This window comes from Trachypithecus francoisi, unplaced genomic scaffold, assembly GCF_009764315.1.
Source record: "Trachypithecus francoisi isolate TF-2019V2 unplaced genomic scaffold, Tfra_2.0 Lachesis_group17, whole genome shotgun sequence".
NCBI classification, from domain to species: domain Eukaryota; kingdom Metazoa; phylum Chordata; class Mammalia; order Primates; family Cercopithecidae; genus Trachypithecus; species Trachypithecus francoisi.
In genome coordinates this window covers 51918046-51936660 of record NW_022681462.1, presented here as the reverse complement: position 1 = coordinate 51936660, position 18615 = coordinate 51918046, and the positions used below count along the sequence as shown (strand labels likewise).

The window sequence follows — 18615 nt, the reverse complement described above, 5'->3', positions numbered from 1 at the left end:
GTGAGACCCCCATCTCTATAAAAAGTTTTTCAAAAAATTAGCTTGGCCTGGTGGCATACATCTGTAGTCCCAGTTACTTGAAAGGCTGAGGCAGCAGGGTCGCTTGAGCCCAGGAGTTTGAGGCAGCAGTGAGCTATGATCACACCACGGCATTCCAGCCTGAGTGACAGAGCCAGACCCCATCTATAAAATAAATAAATAAAAACAAAAAGAGCCTGGCACCTTCCCCTCTCTCTTACTTTCTTTTGTGCCATGTGATCTGTGCACACACCGGCTCCTCTTCACCTTCCATCATGAGTGGAAGCAGCCTGAGGCCTCCCCAGAAGCAGATGCTACGCCATGCTTTCTGAACAGCATGCAGAACTGTGAGCCAAATACACTTCTTTTCTTTATAAATTACCCAGCCTCAGTTATTTGTTTACAGCAATACAAATGGACTAAGACAGGTGGTATATCATGTTTCTGTGACTGCAGATCTAAACAAAAATATTTATTTATTTATTTATTTTATTAGTATTATTATTTTTTGAGACAGAGTCTCACTTTATTGCCCAGGCTGGCTTTCAGTGGCGTGATTTTGGCTCACCGTAGCCTCCATCTCCTGTATTAAGCGACTCTTTTGCTTCAGCCTCCCAAGTTGCTGGGATTACAGGCGCGTGCCACCACGCCTGGCTAATTGTTGTATTTTTAGTAGAGACAGGATTTCACCATGCTGGCCAGGCTGGTCTTGTACTTGTGACCTCAACTGATCTGCCAACCTCAGCCTCCCAAACTGCTGGGATTACAGGTGTGAGCCACCATGCCCGGCCAACAAAAATATTTAGTGCTGAGGTTTTCCCAAATCCTGCCAGTCAAGCAACCCAATTTTCCATGATTTTATCCCTAACAAAGTGCACCGTGTTGTTACTTAACTCAGAATTTGGGGGTTGTCTTTGTCCTTGGAACGTCGCATGATAATGGTGTGTAGAATTATAAAAGGCGGGGCTTTAATTTTTTAGGAACATGAAATGTTAAGGAATCTTCCAAAATGGTAGTATAACTTTGTTCATATATCCTGTTTTCAGTTTGTCATAGCTGCCCAGAGTCACGCTTTGCATACATGGCATTGTAAATGTTTTCTGAATTTATTGTTTTAATCAAATGTCAATAAGGATTAGAAAGAGGAACTCCTAAGCTAAGAGAAGGAATGTTGAAAGTCAAAATATCTCTAATCCATTGGCACTAGACTTTTGATTTCTTGAAAAGATTCATGTTTTCAACTAAGATCAGTGTCATCTTTAACCTTTAGGTCTTTTTTGTTTGTTTTTGAGACGGAGTCTCGCTCTGCCGCCCAGGCTGGAGTGCAGTGGCCGGATCTCAGCTCACTGCAAGCTCCGCCTCCCGGGTTCAGGCCATTCTCCTGCCTCAGCTTCCCAAGTAGCTGGGACTGCAGGCGCCGCCACCTCGCCTGGCTAGTTTTTCGTATTTTTTAGTAGAGGCGGGGTTTCACCGTGTGAGCCAGGATGGTCTCGATCTCCTGACCTCGTGATCCGCCCGTCTCGGCCTTCCAAAGTGCTGGGATTACAGGCTTGAGCCACCGCGCCCGGCCTATGTCTTTAAGATGTGTCTTAGGAGTGCAAGACACAGCTGTGAAAAATCATTTGGGTGTTGAGAATATCCAAGTGGATCTGCATTTGACATTGAAGAGGTTAAGACCATTGCCTCTTTGGTATTGAAATAAAGTTGCCATTTAGGTAGTTTTTAAGCAAAAAAGGGCCTTAAAAACTGCCTGGTTAACCACCTAATTTTATAGATAAGGAAAGCAAAGAAGAGAAGCCAGTGACTTGGCCACAGTCTTGGTGAGAACCAGAGCTGGGGCAAGAACCTGGCCAATGTCCTATGCATTCTATAAAATATTACTTCTTTTTTTGTAGGAAGTAAATAGAAGTTCACATTACTGCCTTGTAGCTCTTTCATCTCTCTTAACACCCCTAAAAGCCTTCTGGAGGCATGGAAGTTACATCTGCATTACTTATCCATGTCATTCTAGGTGGAATCATGTCTAACAGGTGAGTAAAGCATTTACGAACTGAACAATTAAAAGTGCAGCGAATAGCTCATTCCAGCATTTACACACTTTGCATAATAAGCCTCCTTTCCAAAAAAAAAAAACCTTGAACTCCATTTTCTTAAATGCAGATTTCCATCGAAGCCCTGGTGCTGTCTCTCTCCCCATCCCCACTTCAGCTTCAGGTCACAAGGTGATGGGGAGTTCGGGTCTATAAATTTGTGCCCTGCACTGGGAAGGGCTGTCCCCGCCTACTCTGCAATTCCAAAGGCGGCTCTGGATGCTTTGGTCCAGGTCTCAGTCAGACACAGGTTAGGTGTCCGTCTCCCTGCCTGGCCATCTCAAGGTGGGGATTGGGTACCCAACTCTACCTGGTTATCCATGTCCCTCTCCGACCCTCCCCCCCGGACTTCGCCAGGCTCACGGAGGCACCCTCGCCTTCCATTACGTACAATGTCAAGGGTCCCATCCAGCGCACCGGGCACGTCTGGTGGACCCGGATCCCAGTCCCGAACGGTCGCAAGCACGTCCCGGTCCCCGTCTCCCGGCCGTCGCCTGAATGCCAGGCCCCCTCGCGCTCCCCGCCGGGCGCTTACCTTCTCGTGGGCGGACACGGTGGCCAGGCAGCCTGAGACGCTGGCGTGGGCCAGGGAGCGGGCGGTGGCCGCGAGCAGTCGAGGGCCCGGGGGCGCACCGGCCGCCTGGCCGCCCTCGCGCCGGTAGGAGAACATCCCGGGCGGCGCCGGGGGCTGCCTGGCGCGGGCGGCGCCCGCCCGGGGCCGCAGGTGCGCGTCCTCCTTGTGAGCGGAGGCGGGGAAGCTCTGCTGCCAGATGCTGCCCGAGTCCTCCAGCAGGGCGGGCATCGCCTCCTCAGTGGAGGCGCTGTCCAGCTCCTCGTCCACCTCGTTGGTGACGGCCCAGGACACGGAGCTCACGATCACGTAGCCCGCGGCTGGGGACAGCAGGGCGCTGCAGCACAGCAGCCAGGAGAGGCGGGTCCCCGGCCGCGCCGGGCGCCGGCCGCGGCGCACCGACATCTTGCAAGGCTGCACGCCGGGCCGCGGGGGCCGCCAGCAGCGCTAGTGCCGGGGAGCCCGGCAGCGCCCCCCTGCGGCGGATCCCTGCAGCCGCGCGCCTCGCTCAGAAGTCCAGGCTCGCAGAAGACCAGGTTCCACGCACACGCCGCGCATCCTGCGGAGTCCTCCTCGCGCGCCAGGTCCCGGGATGAGTTCGTTTCCTGCAGGATCGCACAGGTTCCGCAGAGGGTGGGCGTTCAAATCCCGGCTCAATACACGCCTCTGCTCAACAGCTGTGAGACCTGCCAAGCCACTTAACCTCTCTGTGCCCATTTCCTTCATTAGCTGACAAAGATAATATCTATCTCTTAAGGATGATGGATGGGACGGTTGAACGATTAATATTTGAAGAGGCTTAGAACGATGCGTGGCATGGAGCAAACGCGATACAGTAGTCCCTTGGTATCTGAGGGGAATGGTTACAGGACCCCCGTGGATACCAAAATCCAGAGATGCTCAAGTTCCTTATAAAAAACGGTGCAGCATTTGCATATAACCCATGCGCAGCCTCTTTTGATATCTAAGTTGCTTATACAATGCCTAATATAATGTAAATACTATGTACATTGTTGTTTACTATATTTATTAGGTAATAGGACCAGAAAGAAAGCCAGCATATGTTCAGTACAGATGCAATCACCCTTTTTTATTTTGTATTTTTCTGATGAAGAGTCTTGCTCTGTCCTCCCAGGCGAGAGTGCAGCGGCACAATCACAGCTTACTGCAGCCTCAACTTCCCAGGCTCAGGTGATCCTCCTGCCTCAGTCTCCAAAAGTGCTGGGATTACAGGTGTGAACCACTGCGTCCAGCTTTTTTTTTTTTTTCTTCAAATATTTTCAGTCTGTGGTTGGTTGGGAACCCACAGATACGAAGGGCCGACCGTATTTAGTTAACTAGATTTACTAAAGGTAAGGATTGTTACCATCATCTTACTAGAGAAGAAAACTGAATAAATGATGGAGGTAAGATTAGCACCAATTCCATCTGATGCCCATTCTCTTTCTCTGCAAGGACGATAACCCTTCTTACACTTTGCTGTGTCAGGAGGGCATCGCAGCCAGTTCATCTAACAGCAGAATCAAGTTATTTGCATTTAAGCTGAAACAAACTGGCTGAGACCACATGGACAAATACCACCTTGGCCAAGGCCCTCATTCCAGGTCGCTAGAACTCCGGTCCAAGCCCTGGAAAGGAAAAATGTGGAACAATATTGCAGGCTTTTGGCTCTTTTCTTTTCCTTTCATTTCCTCTCCTCTCCTTTTCTTTTCTTTCTTTCTCTTTCTTCCTTCCTTTTTCTCTCTCTCTCTTTCTCTTTCTCTCTTTCTTTTTCTTCCTCCCTCCCTCCCTCCCTTCCTTCCTTCCTTCCTTCCTTCCTTCCTTCTTTCTTTCGGAGTCTTGCTCTGTCACCCAGGCTGGAGTGACGTGGCACGATCATGACTCACTGCACCCTGGATTGCCTGGATTCCAGTGGTCCCCCATCCTCAGCCTCCTCAGTAGCTGGTACTACAGGCACACCACCATGCCTGTTGGGTCATTTTTACTTTTTGTAGAGATGAGGTTTCACTATGTTGCCCAGGCTGATATCAAACTCCTGAGCTCAAGCAATTCTGTGACTCAGCCTCCCAAAGTGCTGGGGTTACAGACATGAGCCACTGCATCGGGACCGCATTTTCTTCATCCTTTCATATTGATGGACATTTAGGTTGTTTCTGCCTTAGTTATTGTGAATACTACTGAAATAAACATTAGAGTGTAAGTACCTCTTTGATATCCTGTCTTGAATTCTTTTGGGTAATACCCGTAAGTGTGATTGCTGAATCATAAGATAGTTTACTTTTAATGAACCTCCATACTGTTTCCCAAAATGGTTGCACTATTTTATATTCCCAATGGTGCACAAGAGTTCTAATGTAGCCACCTTCTCACCAACACCTGTTGTTATTGTTTTATAATGACCATTCTAATGGGTGTAAGGTGATATCATTGCAGGTTTTTTTGTCTGTTTGTTTAATTCTTTCTTGTTTGTTCGTTGTAGAGACAGAGTCTTACTCTTTTGCCCAAGCTGGAGTGAAGTGGTAATGATCATAGCTCACCGTAACCTCAAACTTCTGTGCTCAAGCGATCCTCTCTCCTTGGCCTCTGGAGTAGCTGGGACTGTAGATAGGCACATGCCATCATACCTGGCTAATTTTTATTTATTTATTTATTTAGAAAAGGGGTCTTGCTATGTTGTCCAGGCTGGTCTTGAACTCCTGGACTCAAATGATCCTCCCACCCTGGCCTTCTGAGGTGTGAGCCTCTGCACCCAGTCACTAAGTGGATTTTGATAGGAATTGAATTGAATTTGTAGATTCCTTTGGGTAGTATGAACAGTTTAATAAAATTATGTCTTCTAATTCATGAATATGGGATGCCTTTGCACTTATTTGTGTTGCCTTTAATTTCTTTTATCAGTATTTTATATATTCTATATATATTGAAGAGATTAAGGACTTAAATCATATGTATATAAAATTTAGTTAATGACCATAAATTTGAAGTGTGTATATATATATATAATATAAATCATATATATATGAATAAATATATATATAAATCATATATGATTTATATATAGTATATATGACTTATATGTAGTATATATATGATTTTAAATATATATACAGTGTCTAGCTAGAGTATATATATGATTTTAAGTTCCTTAATCACTTCAGATTTATGGCCATTAACTTCAAGGGGGCATTGGCTCTGCCTGGTCATGCTCTCCTACTTCTCTGATTCATTCTCCTCCCCTTTTTAGGAGACTCTCACACCTTCTCTTTCTCCTGCTTTCTTCAGGTCTCTTTTCAAATTACACCTTGTGAGAGAGGTCTTGCTTGAATGCCCTATAAGAAGCAGCACCACGCCGGGTGCGGTGACTCATGCCTGTAATCCCAACACTTTGGGAGGCAGAGGTGGGCAGATCGCCTGAGGTCAGGAGTTCAAGACCAGCCTGGCCATCGTGGCAAAATCCCGACTCTACCAAAAAATACAAACATTAGCTGAGCATGGTGACGCACACCTGTAATCCCAGCTACTCGGGAAGCTGAGGCAGGAGAATTGCTTGAATTGGGAGGCAGAGATTGCAGTGAGCCAAGATCGCACCACTGCACTCCAGCCTGGGCAACAGAACAAGACTCTGTCAAAAAAAAAAAAAAAAAAAAAAAAAAAAAAGAAGGGAGCATCCACATCCCCATAGTGAATTTTCACTGTAACCCTTATATGTACTCAAGATATTTTGCTTTTATTTGCTCATCAGCTCAGTGTCAGTCTTCCTGTACCAGGAACATAAGCCCAAAAAGAGAAGAGATTTGTGTATTTGATACGTGGTTGAGGAAACAATGCCCAGAGTGTAATGCTTTGACATGCTGAGTACTTCGAAGTAAAGGACAGTGGAAGAGCCTCAGAAGCAAAATCTCTTTCTGGCCTTTTTCTACCCTTCTTTCTCCTGCTCCCGTCTCTCCCACAAGGCAGGCCATAGGAACTAGAATTTCTCTCCCCGAAGACGGATCATAGAAATTAAGACCCCTCTCCTTCAAAGACAGCCATAAAGCCTAGAAATATGACTCTAACTCCCTCTGCTTTTCTGTATAGGAGCTGGCCATAAAGAGATTCTCAGACCCACCTTGTCTGAGAGTAGGTCTTGAGACCGCATTCCAAAAGGGGTCCTGCCCTCCACCTGGAAGAACGGAATAACACAGAGAAGGAGGAAGAAGAATCTGGACAGGCCTTGCTGGGTTTGCCCGCTCAGTCTATTACCATTAGATCATTCACTTTTTGTTCAATCACACTTCTTCATGGTTGTCCGTTCTTCACCGAACCTAAGCATGAAAATGGAGAGTTTCCTGAGTCTTTGAGTCTTTATTTATTTAGGCTTTCACGTCACATAAAGCTTCGATGATACGGTTTGGATCTGTGTCCCCGCCCAAATCTCAAGTCGAATTGTAATCCCCAACGTTGGAGGTGGGGCCTGCTGGGAGGTGATTGGATCATGGGGGTGAATATCCCCTTTGGTGCTACTCACTAATAGAGTGAGTTCTCGTGAGATCTTGTCGTTTAAAAGTGTATAGCAGCTATCCTGCCCACTGCCTCCTGCTCCAGCCATGTAAGATGTGTCTGCTTCCCCTTCACCTTCTGCCATGATTATGAGTTTCCTGTGGCCTCCCCAGAAGCCACATGCCACCATGCTTCCTGTACAGCCTGTGGAACCATGAGCAATTAAACCTCTTTTCTTTATGAATTACCCAGTCACCAGTATTTCTTTGTAGCAGTACGGGAATGGCCTAATACATTGGATTAAATATTATATACATTTGTTATGCTTTTCCCTTTTTTCTTCTGTTACAGGAGTGTTGGCCATGACCCTACGGGTGGGTGAGGAAAGGTATCACAGCTTTCCACCCCTACAATCCCAAGTGTTTAAAGAGTACCTGGTAAAAGAAAAAACACATGACAAATACTTAATTTTGGAACACATCACTGTGAATTTTTGATCAGATATGTTTCTGAAAAATCTGTCTGCTGCCAGCATGTTAGTGGGCTACCAACTTATCATCACGAGTGAACATTTATGTTCCAAGATACATGTGGGTGCAGCTATTAGCCTGGTGGCTTTTCAAGCCCAGCTTGCTTTCTCTTGAAATCCTCCCGTGTGCTTTTTAGTCTTCCTTCCACCAGGAACCTCCAATCCAATCCCCATAAAGTGGCCAATGCCACTTATTCATTTATTTTTAAGACAGGGTCTCGCTCTGTCATCCAGGCTGAAGTGCAATGGCATGATTATAGTTCACTACAGTCTTGAACTCCTGGGCTCAAGCAATCATCCTGCCTCAGCCTCCTGAGTAGCTGAGACTACAGCCACATGCCACCATATCCAGCTATTTTTTTTTTTTCTTTTGTAGAGATAGGGTTCTCATTATGTTGCCCAGGCTGGTCTTGAACTCCTATGCTCAAGTGATCCTCTCACCTTGACCTCCCAAAGTGCTGGGATTATAGGTGTGAGCCACAGTGCCTGGTCACCTTGTATTTTTTAAGATACACTTTTGTATATAACGTATGCAGAAATGCAATCAAATCAAATCACAAACTTCGTGACACAGTTTCGCAAGGTGAACACACTACACTGTATGGCCAGCCACCAGCCCAAGAACGGGAGCGCCATGAGGGTTCCTGGCATAGACTTCATGGAGTCGCAGCCTTGACAGCCATTTTTTTTTTTTTTTTTTTTTTTTGAGACGGAGTCTCGCTCTGTCGCCCGGGCTGGAGTGCAGTGGCCGGATCTCAGCTCACTGCAAGCTCCGCCTCCCGGGTTTACGCCATTCTCCTGCCTCAGCCTCCCGAGTAGCTGGGACTACAGGCGCCCGCCATCTCGCCCGGCTAGTTTTTTTTGTATTTTTTAGTAGAGACGGGGTTTCACCATGTTAGCCAGGATGGTCTCGATCTCCTGACCTCGTGATCCGCCCGTCTCGGCCTCCCAAAGTGCTGGGATTACAGGCTTGAGCCACCGCGCCCGGCCGACAGCCATTTTTAAACCTGATATAAGCTGTTTGAAATCCAGTTGAACTCTGTCATCCTTGTCCTCAGCGAGACTTCTCCTCTCTGTGTGGTGTTTGCAATATAGCCTGCTTGTTCCTCATCCCACTGATGCCAAATCCAGCTCATGCCACAGCTGCTGGCTGTGGAAAAAATCTAATGGTCAACACCGGAGTCATGTAAATGAGTTCCCTCCTTTATGTATGTTTTCTTTAAATGACCCAGATCCACAAGTCCTGAGGGAAAGCCTGAGGAATAGCTCCCTGGGCCTTAATAAAGGCAGGTCCCTCAGGCTCAACCACAGGCTGGTTGAGCTTCCTGCTGCCTCCAGACTCCTCCTGGCCCTCCTAGTGATTCGGTGTCCCTAACCTCTCTGGGTCTGTGAGCAATAAACTTCTGCTTCCTGCATGGTAGTTACACCAACACACCCAAACTTTACTCTCTCCCCCACCCACCCCATCAGGGCTCTCCTAGGCAGGTCCCAAGATCAAATAAGAAACCATAATAATACAAATCACGACAGTCCCAGAAGTCCCCCCTCCTCTCTGTTAGTACCCATCCTCACCCCCTATCCTAACGTCTAATGCTACAGAGAAAAAAATGAAAATGGTTTTCTTTGGTAGACTTGGGCATTCAAGGACAGAATGCTCAGAATGACTTCTGCTAGCTCTTAGCGAATCAGTTTACCCCAAAATATGCAAACAAAATTCACCGTTCCCAGACTTACAGATCCTGCTGTTGCCTCTGTTCTGTGACTGAGTCCACCAATTGTCTACTTACGAGCAAACACATGACATGCGAAGTCACTGCGCAGTGAGCAAAAGAATACGTCTCTGACTCATTCTTCGACAAACAACTCCTCCCACACAGCTTGAGATAATATATTAAATGTAGTTGAAAAGGGCTCTTAAATATGATTTTTTTTAACCATAAAGATGAGTAATTCTTAATGAACCTACAGACGTATAGTTCCTGTGTTTAAAATTTCCAAGCATTTAGGGCAACGTAATTCATTTCATAAGTAAATGTAATTCATTCCATATGTAAATATACATAAAATTTAGTTCATTTCATATGTAGTATGAGATCAATGAAATATTCTCTATTTTTTCCATGTATACTGGAAATCATGTTAAGCATGAGTTTTAAAATTCCTTTTAAATATTATAATCAGTTACATAAAAATGGATTTTGTGTAACAATGATCTATTCCTACTTTCAGCAGTTTTTAGGATTTTGCTGCAAAAAGAGAACTAAAGAGTGATTCAAAGCAGGACATTAGCCTCTGCTACAGACATTGTTGCATTCAAAATTCTCTCACTTTAAGAAAATCGGGATAGTGAGCCGAAGGTGTTTAATGGACCAGTGAGTGATTTTAAGTGATACCACATTGATTTTTCTTTTCTGTTCCTCACTGCCTGAGGGGATCTATCTACAAATTCTATTTCGATCGAGGCACCACCAAGGGGAGGAAAAATATTACCACTGGCATTTTACTGCTTGTACCAGTTGGTATTCTTCGAACTTTTTCTTTCTCTGGAGCCTTAACCATTTCTTTGCTCCCAACAAGCATTCTCAAATTTTTCTGCTCTGTCTCAAAACAGAAATACTTGGAAAGCCCCAAAAGAAAAGCAACACAGGCAAAAATTATTCTCCAAATCAGTTAATATATTTTATCAAAACCACCTCCTTGGAAATACATATAAAAATAAAATAGACAATGCTACATTATATACATAACATCGTCTTTCGTCAATAGAAAAACTTTAGTATTTAATACTTTTAAGAATGCAAGTCTATCAGTTTTCTTACTCTCTATTCAAATAAATAATCTTACACATTAGCATTGCTTTCTCTGAAATAAATGTCTTCAGAGCTTTGGGGTACATCTGATATCTGAATCACAAATTGTTGTCCATCTTTTAGGGTTATGAGGGCTTCTTGTCCCATAGGAAGGCTGAGTTTAACTGCACTTTCGGTGGTTTCATCTTCCAACAGCACCTGGATGAGCTGCAAGAGGGAAATGTTTAAAGGCAAAAGGTAAAAAGAGACAGTTATACTATTCCTTGTTGCAGGAACCACCATTTGAATTCTTCTACCAAGCTCGTGGTCCCCCCCCGGGAAGTAAAGGAGAAGTTCATGCATTTATTTATTTATTTATTTTTTTTTGAGATGGAGTTACACTCTCGTTGCCCAGCCTGGAGTGCAGTGGCACCATCTCAGCTCACTGCAACCTCCGCCTCCCGGGTTCAAGCAGTTCTGCTTCAGCCTCCCAAGTAGCTGGGATTACAGGCACATGCCACCATGCCCAGCTAATTTTGTATTTTTAGTAGAGACAGGGTTTCACTATATTGGCCAGGCTGGTTTTGAACTCCTGACCTCAGGTGATTCACCTGCCTCAGCCTCCTGAAGTGCTGGGATTACAGGTGTGAGCCACCGCGCTCAGTCCATGCATTTATTCTTACTAAGAGAACTCCTGATTTCTCAGGAAAACACTCAGGGTCCAGTGAGGACTCAGTGGGAGGCTTTGCAAGGCAGGGATGGTGCAGGGGCGGGGAGCTGATGGGCTCTCTTTAGGGAAATGAAGAGGGCTCTGAAGTTTGTGAGAAATGTCCTCGTGAGAACCAACCAACACTCTTCCTTAACAGACACCGGAGAAAGCAGGTGAGTCGTGAAAGTTGGGAGGGAGCCTGTGAAAGGCACCCACGGCCTCCGTGTGGCTGTAGCACCCATCAATTTGGGGGTCTCCAGACGGGTACTAATCCCCGCATTCTCATCAAGTCTCTGGAGCTGACATACTCGGCTCCAATTCCCACAGTGGCTCTCCTTTCCCCATCCGTCAAATAAACCATTCATTTGTGGAGGGCGGGAACCTATGAAAACAGCAATCTGGTACTGGTGACTCAATTGGAAGTAACCGATTCGAGAGGTGTGGAGGTTCCAAGTTAGTAGAAGCTCTCTTCAGCCACTTCGCCTGACGAGCAAGTCTTCCTATCGGAGAATGGCGAATGTACCATCCCTCCCTTAGCTCCAGGAAACTTGGCCATGACTACTTTAAAACCAATAGAAATGTATTCCCTTGGTCTGATTTCATCAATAAACCTCCTATAAGCTAGTATATTTTGACAGAGATGTGTGCACCATAACTTCAAATGCAAAGTTTATGAAACTTGTCTCATTCTTTCTCTAAATTCGACAAAAACCATCACCACCCCATGAAAAGATGTTTGTCTTTTTCAAAAAACTGTTTTCACCTTTAGCTTAGAGGTGAAGAGACACTTAAAGATTTTTTTTTTGCCCTGCTGTAATCCTGGAGTACATGACCTAAATTCGTTATTTGATATCATTATAGTTTTTCACTTTGTTCTTAAACATGCCTTGACATCTATTTTGAACGCCGCTGGAATGTAGAAGAGGGACAGATGGATATGGTAATCTGGAATGCTGACTTCAGTTGTTACTGTAGGTGCAGGCCAGAGCTAAATTGTTCAGGGAAGGAGGCTGCCACAGCTGTGCAGCTGAATGGGGTGTTAACTCGTGGCAGATGAATGCAGATGGGACACGCAGTGTGTGCTTTTTTGTTCATGATGAGTGCATGTACTGAATAATGGATGCAATGAAAATCAGATGAGCGTAACTTTTTGGTGTGCTTGTTTAAGTCATTATAGCTAATTCAGCAGGCAGGAACGAACAGAAGCAGGTTTAATTAATATCTAATGTGTATTACCTCGGATTACCTGACATTCATCTGCGTGTATTGCTTTATTATGTAGTTCAATTAAGTATTTAGTATCTTCTCTATTGTTTCCACCCATTAAATACAGGTCAAACCTCATTGCAAGAAACTTCAGAGAAGCTAAGGGATTGGGCCAAGAGTGTCAAGAGCAAGTGCTCAGCTTCCCCCATGGTGGGGAAATGATGATGATGACCAGTGGTTACTGGGTACTTACTATATTCTAGGAAATAGTCTAAGCATTTTACAACAATTAACTCATTTAAACCTCCTAACGGGTCCTATGGAATTAAGACATGAGTATCCCCATAAGTTAAGCAATGTGTTCAAGGTTCTAGCTAATAAGGGGAAGAAGTAGAATTTGAACCGAGAAATGTATGTACCAGGATTGCCCTTATCAGACTTGAAGGTATTTTTAATAATTAGTCTCAAGTAACCAATTTTGGAATTAAAGCAGATGGTAGAAAACGCTCTCAGGGAGAGAATGCTGAGGACAGTCTTCGAAGGATCTGTGGAGGTGTAAATTCCTGTTCTCCCAATGATTAGTGAGGTGACCCTGGGAAAATTACCCAACCCTTCAAGATCCTCAGTTATGCCAGTTGTAAAATGGGGTTGATGGTAACATCCATTTCATTGAGATGAAAATATGCACTTAAATGCTCAGTCCCGGGAGACTGTCAGCGTCTGCTCTTCATGCCTTCTAACTGTGGCCGAAGAGGTAAAAGCTTACTCCTGGTTACCTTGCTGACTAAGAAGCATGTGTATGTAATTTGACTAACATTCTCCACTTCGCTGCACTTTAGTCTGGCTCCCGAACCTTCTCCTTCACTCCCTTGTAAAATCCAATTTTAGCAAGAACCCTGCTGAGTCACTTTAGCAAGAATGCCCCATCTCCACATCTGATCAGTTTCCTCATCCTCTGCCAGCCTCCAGGTGATGTTTGGTCACCCCAGCTGGCTGGACTTCTATAAGCATCCTGTTAGGTGGGTTTAGCCAGAATCTCCCTTACCTCTGACATTTCTTCTTAGTAAGTTCCCATCCACTGACCCCCACCCGGCTCCTGGGCTACAAATTCCGCACCCGCCACCCTGTCCCTGCTATACTCAGAGTTAAACCCAATCCCCCTCCCCGACTGCAAAAGCCCAGTGGAGATGGTACTGAATAAAGCCTTCCTTACGGATAAAGCCTTCCTTATGGTGCTTTAACAAGCGTCACTGAAAGATGTTTTTGTTTTTCCTTTAACAAATTGTCATGCTACACTCTGACCTCTTGCCCCAGCTGGTGAGCGCAAAGAATTGGCTTTCACTTGGAGATGAACACTGCAGCCCAGCATGAATGCTGGCCCTGCTAGGGCCCTACGGAATGTCTCCAGAGTACACTTAGGTACTTTCCACTGGCGCCCCCTGGAGGGCTCTGCCGCCAGGAACAGCAGCAGGGAGAGCCATTCTCCTAGGCATAGCCCGGCCAAGCCATCGCCTCTTCAGATCTAACTGGGCCTTCTTTCTGCCAACTGCCTGGAAACACTTGCTTCCTGAAAGCGCCTTAGCTGCCACCAGCTAAGGAGGCCCAGCTCTTGTCAGCACCCCCAAGTTGGGGTGTTTCACTACTGCATGCTTCATTGACCATGTCTGCTTTTTTCACATGGACACTCATGGAGGAGGTGAGTTTCTCATTTACGGACAACATCTGAATCCACCTCATAGAGAGCACTGAACGCACCTGGATATGTGACTTACTATCATCAAAGTGAGAAAGACCAAATGCAGCTAGAGAACGGGGAAACCTGAGACACGCATTTCCCTAGCTCCTGTTTTTTTTGTTGTGGTGGTTTGTTTTTTTTGTTTTTTTGATCTAGGGAGGTGTCCTGTCCAAGCGTTGGCCCAATAACAGTGTGTGCAAGATCTCTGCCACTGGAGAACTCGGAATGAGAGTTTGCTCAAGAAGGAAAGGGCCCTGGAAGGTTCCTAGTATTCTGCGGACTCTAACGCGTGAAGAGTTTTAGGCTGTGACTCATTGCCGTGGCCGAGACCACTATTAATCTGCTTCAGGTTGAATGATTGCACCTGCTTCAGTTTCCTATTAAGCACAACTCATCTGTGCAAGAGGGGAACTTGTGGGCACAAAAAGAAGAAGATGGATGGCAGCTAAACATCAAACATGTGCACAGAAATTAGTCCTAAGACAATTGCTGTCAGTGTTCTTTTCACCAGCTCACTCCCCGCTCCTCAATGCAGGCATTTCAGTTGTTCCTCCGTCAGCCCAGCTCTGCTTCATGGCACTGAGGTCCATGTCTGACCTCTCCAACCTGCGTCCCGCACTCCTCAGGGCATAAAACAACCTCCTGTCTAGGGTTGTAGGTGAAGAATGGATTTGAGATCAGGCAGGCTGGGGCTCCAATCTCTGCTCCACTATTTCCTTGCATTTCCTTACTGTGTGACTTTGTGCAAGTCACTCAGCTTCTGTGAGCCTCAGTTTCCTCATCCATCAAATGACAATGACAAGAACAAATACTCTACAGGATGGCATGGCTTTGAGATAACATACACAGGGGCTCTATAGTAGGTGTTCGGTAAATAGCAACTCTAATCTTTATGTCTTTCAGCAGGTATCCCAATGTAATCTTTTCAAAATCCTCTCTGTTCAGACCACCCGACATTTCCTTTTTTTGAACACTAGGGGCATTTTCAGTGCATGCCCCGCAGAGGTGATACACCACCGCGAGGTGTGCTATTGCTGAGTTAGTCTAACCAGGCCACGTACACTCTGGAAAGGCAAGAGAGACCCAGGCCATCCAGAGGGTCCACCTTCTCATCATGCCAGGCACCTATTAATGTTCCCCAAACCTGAGCCGGCCAGTAATCAACAGATAGTGAATTCAACTCCCCCTGCCCCGGCAAAATCACCTAGGGTAAAGATGACTATAGAATCCTTTATCATTGTTTGGACAAAATGATCCTGAGGGTTTTCCTAACCACCTGTGGCTCTTGTTCCCCTTGAAACAGCTGTGTGGAAGGGGGTCCTGGTGTCCCTACCTTATTGCCTGTGGCAGTGTCCACCAGGAAGCCCAGGATCCTGAGGACCATGTTGCTCACACCCACAGGATATCGGCCCCAGCCCATGTGTGTCGGCGTCACCCCCAGTGACTCCACGCTGGGGCCGGCACATGTCTGGGGCCATGAGGAATTCAGAGGGTGGAAAAGTGCCTGGTCTGGCTGGCCAAGAGTCGGGTCATCTGGTAGCATTTCCTTGACATTCCCCATGTCCTCCTCCTCCTCTTCCTCCTCTAGGCATGACTGAAGTATATGAATCACATATTCCAAAAGCAGTAAGTGAAACAGATGCCAGGAGCCTACATTTAGATAATAACCAAAAATGAATACATTTGATAGACAATAAACAAATCACTGTGAAACTAAGAACTTTTCTGTGGCTAACACCTGTGTACATGAGCCTCGTTCCAATAGCTGACCCTGAAGGGGCCTGGGTGGGCCTCTTACGTAGCATCCATCAGTAGAAAATCCCTGGCAGGGCAGCTATTGGACAGAAAGGAGTGAAAGCTAAATAGCCTAAGCCATGAAAAGGAACTTAAAATCCATCCAGTGTGAGATGGGAGGAAAGCAAACCCTACAGGGAACTGGGTGCTGCTCCCAGAGCTGGGGAGGGTGCCCCTCAGCCTCACCGTGCCCCATGTATGATCCACAGGAACATCCAGCAGGGGTGGGAGGAAATGGGGGCATCATGCAGAAGGAAGGCTGCTGCTGTTTTGTGGTGCTTGAAACGTAGTGCCTTGCCCCTCTTGCAGACCCTGTGGCTGCAGTTCTTTGTGTAGGGAGTGAGTAAGGAGGCCGGCTGGCTTTCCACCTGCGAGAGGTATCTTCTCAGGTGGGCCTGCAAGTGCTGTCATCAGAGAGACAGGAGGGTATGTGACTTAGCTGAATGCTCCAAATCCCAAGGCCTTTGCACTCCCAGAAAGGAAAACAATCATTAATGTTTGCTTGAGAAACAGACGGGGAAATCTGGCCTGTTGCAATTGTTAAAAGGTAAGTTTTAAATAAACGTAAAACCATGACTCCTACAAATATAAAATGGACACATCAGGCTGGGCACAGTGGCTCACACCTGTAATCCCAGCACTTTTGGACGCCGAGGTGGGCAGATCACGAGGTCAGGAGATCGAGATCATCCTGGCTAACACGGCGAAACCTCCTCTCCACTAAAAAGTACAAAAAAATTAGCCGGGCATGGTGGCACGTGCCTATAGTCCCAGCAACTTGGGAGGCTGAGGCAGAAGAACAGCTTGAACCCTGGAGGCAGAGGTTGTAGTGAGCAGAGATCGCGCCATTGCATTCCAGCCTGGGTGACAGAGTGAGACTCCATCTCAAGAAGAAGAAAAAAAGGACATATCAAAGGTTTTATTTAACTCATTAATTAAATGATATATTACATCTCATTGCTACATCAGTTAAGATGTTGCCACTGGTTCAAAAGAGAATTCAAAGTACTAACTATATACTATACACAGAAAAGAATGCTGACAGTGATGAATAGATGCAAAAGGGATCTGTCCTCAGCGCAGTATCAATGGCAACCACCTGACACAACCAACTTGTATTTCTGTGGATGAGGGTCATCTGCATTATCAGTTTGCTGTAACTTTACAGAGCTATAAAAATAACTCAAAGACAATGGAAGGTAGCGATAATCCAGAAGGCTATGCCAACCTTTTGTCCATTTCAAGTAATCTTTTCATCCATTTCAAAAGCCCTTCCCAAGTTTTTCCCTGAGTAGTGTTCTATCCCTCCACGGATCTGGGTGAGGGGTAACTGCGCCTGTGGAAGGCATGACCTTGCCTGAAGTGAGCTGGACATCGTCTGGCCTATTTAACCTTGGAAAATCACAGTCCGAGTCTTGAAACCATTGTTCAAACTACTGGTGTGAATACATTGATTTCATATGGAGGTACAGAGAAGGTAGACTGGGAAAAGTAACAATTAGACTAGATTTCTTTTCTTTTTTTGGGACAGAGAGTCTGGCTCTGTTGCCCAGGCTGGAGTGCAGTGGCACAATCTCAGCTCACTGCAACCTCTGCCGCCTCAGCTCAAGCAATTCTCCCACCCCAGTCTCCCAAGTAGCTGGGACTACCGGGCCACCACACCTGGCTAATTTTTGCATTTTTTTTTTTTTTTTTTGTAGTGATAGGATTTCACCATATTGCCCAGGTTGGCCTTAAACTCCGAGGCTCAAGAGATCTGCACGCCTCAGTCTCCCAAAGTGCTGGGCTACCACACCCGGCTCAGGGCTAGATTTCTTTCCGTGATGCACGTGAACTCTGCTCTCTCTCTGCTCTGGAAGAGCATGAGCATATAGCAGAGTCAGTGTGGACTTCATTGAAGGGAAGAGTCCCACTATAAGTGAGTGTCACCTATATGGCAGCTGACAGCGGCAGCCCTCAGGAGCTCCAAGGTGTCTGCAAAGCTGGTCTAGAATAGGGCTTACTTTCTCTTCCTTCTTGCTGTGAGAGGATCTGGCAGCTCTCTGTGAAGGGATCACTTGCCATAGCTACTGTGCAAACTCACAGGACGGGAGACTATCTTTCCACTGCTGTATGCCCAGTGCCCAGGAAGGTGCTTGGGAAGCAAGAAATACCTTTTGAAGGAATGATCCATTCCATGAAGCTGGTGAGCTGAGTGGTGAACTTCCCTTCCTACAACCTTTTTTTTTTTTTTCCTTTTTTCTTCTTTTTTTTTGAGGTGGAGTTTTGCTCTTGTCGCCCAGGCTGGAGTGCAATGGTATGATCTCAGCTCACCGCAACTTCTGCCTCCCGGGTTCAAGTGATTCTCCTGCCTCAGCCTCCTGAGTAGCTGGGATGACAGGCTTCCGCCACCACACCCGGCTAATTTTTGTATTTTTAGTAGAGACAGGGTTTTACCATGTTGGTCAGCCTGGTCTCGAACTCCTGACCTCAGGTGATCCACCTGCCTCAACCTCCCAAATTGCTGGGATTACAGGTGTGAGCCACAGCACCCAGCCCCTTACAACCCTTTTTATAAAGCAACTGCATCAAAGATGCAACCTTCCCCAACAGAAGACCAGTCATTTGACCAGGAAGTTTGCAAAATGCACATTACTTCACTCTTTCTATCATCTGCATACAATGGCAACTTAATCATTATTCCTGAGAGTTAAGT

General features: G+C 46.0%; 2 protein-coding genes across 4 annotated transcripts in view; both read right to left on the bottom strand.

The window, feature by feature from the left end:
• CREG2 (cellular repressor of E1A stimulated genes 2) overlaps positions 1–3160 on the bottom strand; it is a 42117-nt gene extending 38957 nt beyond the window's left edge. The window contains exon 1 of the mRNA XM_033175683.1: positions 2644–3160. Within this exon, the coding sequence (XP_033031574.1) occupies positions 2644–3084 (441 nt within the window). The 5' untranslated portion in view covers positions 3085–3160. The remainder of the gene's footprint in view (positions 1–2643) is intronic.
• Positions 3161–10343: 7183 nt separating this feature from the next.
• The window catches only part of RFX8 (RFX family member 8, lacking RFX DNA binding domain), an 85013-nt gene continuing 76741 nt past the window's right edge, over positions 10344–18615 (bottom strand). For all 3 annotated transcript variants that reach the window (XM_033175682.1, XM_033175681.1, XM_033175680.1), the window contains exons 14-15: positions 15460–15776; positions 10344–10704 (exon numbers count right to left, since the gene is read on the bottom strand). In XM_033175682.1, the coding sequence (XP_033031573.1) occupies positions 10528–10704; positions 15460–15776 (494 nt within the window). In that variant the 3' untranslated portion in view covers positions 10344–10527. The remainder of the gene's footprint in view (positions 10705–15459; positions 15777–18615) is intronic.